Below are 3556 nucleotides of genomic sequence, written 5' to 3' on the forward strand. Positions count from 1 at the left end.
CTAATGTACATGTATACCATAATTTTTAAGCCATCCCTCATTATTGGAACTTTTGGATAATTTTGCCTTTTATTTTTAAAGTTTTCAAAAAGTTTAATGGAGCCAATAAGGCATATAAATTGGGTTCTGGCAGACAAGACCTTCTTTCTCTTACCAAAGAAAATGGCACATATTTTATCAAAATTTGACAATCAAGAGTAAAGGGTACTGAGATTAAGCGTCAGAGCACCAACTAAAACAACCCCCACCCCTGAAATTGTCACTCAACCTGGAAAGAGGAACTAGAACCAAGGCATAAAGGGGAGATTAAATATACGTTCCTCAATCTCAGAAAAATCCTTTAGGAGTAGGAGTTCTGGCCACATCTTAGCAACTTATCACACCACCAAACCCCAACTCCAGAATCTAAATTTACAACGACAGAAAAACACAGATATCTCCAACTGCATTTCTTTGTATAGTCCCAAGGGCAGCTTGAAAATATTGGCAATACAGGGGTTTGCCCATTTTACATAAAATGAGGGATTGCTATAAATCTCCCTGCTATAATATTAAAACAAAAATAATCCACTTTTGCCAAAATTTAGAAATACCTCTTTCATTCCTAGTTTTAGCATGGAATTGACTTTTTTAAATAAAAAGTTTTATATATAATAATTACAGAACTCCAGTTCACACATTTCTAACATTCTGTTCACATCCCACCCAGTCGATGAATATTATGGATGACTTAGCAAAGTTTCTTCACATAAAGATATTATTAAATGGCTGAAGCAACTGCAAACTTTAACAAAGTGCTGTGAGTAAATTACTGGAAAAACCCTTACATTGGACTTGCAATGGTCTTTTAAGGATAAAAAGAAGTAACTGATACTGGACTACAAATTTGCAAGGAAACATTTTTTCACTGTCCTACTTGATATATATTATATAATAATATGGTAGAATAAATTACAGTACCTGGCAGGCTGACATCAGTTCTTCATCTAAAAAAAGACTATCATTCAGTCTGAGATAGTAAAAATGAATATGAAACATGCTCTAAAACATGGTAGCTACAAGAGGTCTTATATTTTACTCAAAAGAGGAATCTAGTGAGAACTTTTATTTAGGTCTACCTAACATCTAGAGAACCTCCAAGCGATTCCATCTTTTCCAAAATGAGATTCCAAACTGCCCTTTTTAGGAGAGGGATTAGAGTTGGGTTTTGCTATTTAAGTTGTAATCACATTGTAAGCAGATCAAGACCTATTTTAACCTGCCACCCATTCTAACGGAAACTGCACAATGTAGGGCACTCTTAAAAAATGTAAAACAGGACAGAAAGGCTGGAATACCTACACTCCCACCATCCATCTCCCTTCTCATAAATATTATACCCAAAAGGAAGCCCACTCTCAAAGTTCATGACCTCTCTACTTTAGGTCACCTTGAGTGGAGTCTACATGTTTCCATTTACCATTAAGAATAAGTACCCTGCATGGGAAGTAGTACTTGTCTTAAAACTGGAGTTTAAGCCTAAAGGGTTCATTCATCTGGGGGCGATGAAAATATTGCTACTTTTAGAGCACTAACACACACAAAGTGAATCCAATAAAGTTCTGTGTATTGATTCAATATTAAGTATTAACTGCATGACCATCATAGCACCTCTTTATATCACAACCACCAGAATTAGCAACTGCTTTGAAAACTGAAAACAGGGCACAGTCCAGGAATTAGAAGTTGCACACTGTTACTATATAGAAATCAGGTGCATGGTACAGTGCTGCTGTGCAAAAACGGAAGCCTGCAGGTTTGACGAGGAAGCCAAATCGTGTTTTAGATAATTTTAGGAACCTGGCAATACTGTTGAAGCAAAATACTCAACACAGCAGGAAATGGAGAAAAATAAAAAAGCATCCTATAACCAAAATAAACATCTGATATTTCCTTTCCCTTTGAGAATAAATACAGTTAAGGTCACTTTCAGCCTTGGAACGGATATATGTTTGCCTATGATGATCTTGCTAACTACACAGTATCTGATGCCCTCTGCTAGGATTATAGTTTTAAGAAAGCCCTGGTTACAAGAGGCATCGACTGTAAATACCTAGAACTTCCTTTTATGGCAACCACTCTAGAATTCACTTGTCTTAGAATCAGGGAAGATGGCCTCATGTTTCCTTTGCAATAATAGTATATGTTGAGGATCAAGTGGCTTTCAAGCAGCAGCACGGCGGGTGTGACAATGTTTTCAGTTTAGATCATTCTGTTGCGTTTATGGGTTGGTGAGTCTGGAATGGCATCGCCACACTGGGCCGAGGTACGCTTTCTAGTTCCACCACTGTCCAAGTGGAGTGCCATTTCTTCCGATATGAAAGTGTTCAAATCGACATCATGGAGTCCATTTCTCCTTCGACTAGCATTCGACCCACCGCCTCCATGTGTAGGGGAGCCTGGGGTACCCGAACGCACGCTTATCCCAGCCATTGCACCACTAAGACCATGCAGAGCTATGGCTTCCCGGAAGGGCTGCAAATCAGTCTCTGCAGATGAGCTAGTCTCCGTTGAAGTCGCTCGGTTAGGGGACCCCACAGTCAGTCTTGGGGGAGCTCTGGAGTTTCGTGGTGGGGGAACTTGCCCACACAGGAAGCTGATCAAATCTTCCCTACGAATCGTTCTTCTGCGCTTTTTAACCCAGGCCAACACATCCTTATTGCGTCGCTGGTAGCCGATCTGAATTCCGGTATCAAAGCTTCGCTGTTGGGTGTCCACGCTTTCTTGGTAGAGGCTGGTGACGGCGGCGGCTGCGTTTTGGAAGGGGACCCAGAGAGAAAGTCCTTGTTGCTGACACACTCGGTCTTTGTAGAGCTGGGCCACGGCGGTGGCCGAGTTCTGGAAGAGGTGCCACAGCTTCCGCTGCTCGTGCTCCTCCTCCTGCAGCTCCGGGGGTAGCTGCTCATCTTGCTCGGCCTCGGCCAGGCACTGCCGCTCCCACTTGGAGAACCAATGCTCGGGCCCGTGCTCCTGAATCTCTGCCTCGCCCTCCTCCTTGCGCTCCTCCATCCTCCGCGGCCTCCCGCGGCCTCGCCTCCACCGCCGCGGCCTCCTCTGGCTACGCTCCCGCCGAAGCGTCGTCGTCAAGCGGCCCGGTGGCGGGGCCCAGAGTCCGACGGCAGCGGCCCAGGCCTCCTGCTCCGCGACGACCTGCGAGCCCCGCCCCGCGGCCCCACGCCGCCCGGGACGACCCCCGCCCCGGGCCTTCCCACCCCTGGGCCCCGCTGAAGGTCACCGAGGGCCGGAGGACCGCCGCCGCCGCCTCTCGCCTCTAGAGTCGGAGCCCGTCTACCGTCCCCCGCAGGGCGCCGCGGCCCCCCGCCCGCCGTAGGGCCGCTGCAGCTGACAACCGAGCCCTCCCAGCCGCCGCCGAGCCAGCGCCGACGAGCCCGCACCAAAAACTACGGCCCGGTCGTCGCCACCGCCGTCGACGCCTCTGCGGCTGCTGATCCCGCCCTCCCCGCCCACGTGCTGACTGAGAAGCACCGCCCACTCGGCCCTCCCCTGCCCAATTGGG

General features: G+C 46.9%; 1 protein-coding gene across 1 annotated transcript; it reads right to left on the reverse strand.

Annotated features, from left to right (window-relative positions):
- Positions 1–2241: 2241 nt before the first annotated feature.
- Positions 2242–3048, reverse strand: LOC103284962 (HUWE1-associated protein modifying stress responses). Its single transcript, XM_008140302.3, has one exon. The coding sequence runs from the start codon at positions 3046–3048 to the stop codon at positions 2242–2244; it is 807 nt and encodes a 268-aa protein (XP_008138524.2).
- Positions 3049–3556: the final 508 nt, after the last annotated feature.

This window comes from Eptesicus fuscus, chromosome 2, assembly GCF_027574615.1.
Source record: "Eptesicus fuscus isolate TK198812 chromosome 2, DD_ASM_mEF_20220401, whole genome shotgun sequence".
Taxonomy (NCBI): domain Eukaryota; kingdom Metazoa; phylum Chordata; class Mammalia; order Chiroptera; family Vespertilionidae; genus Eptesicus; species Eptesicus fuscus.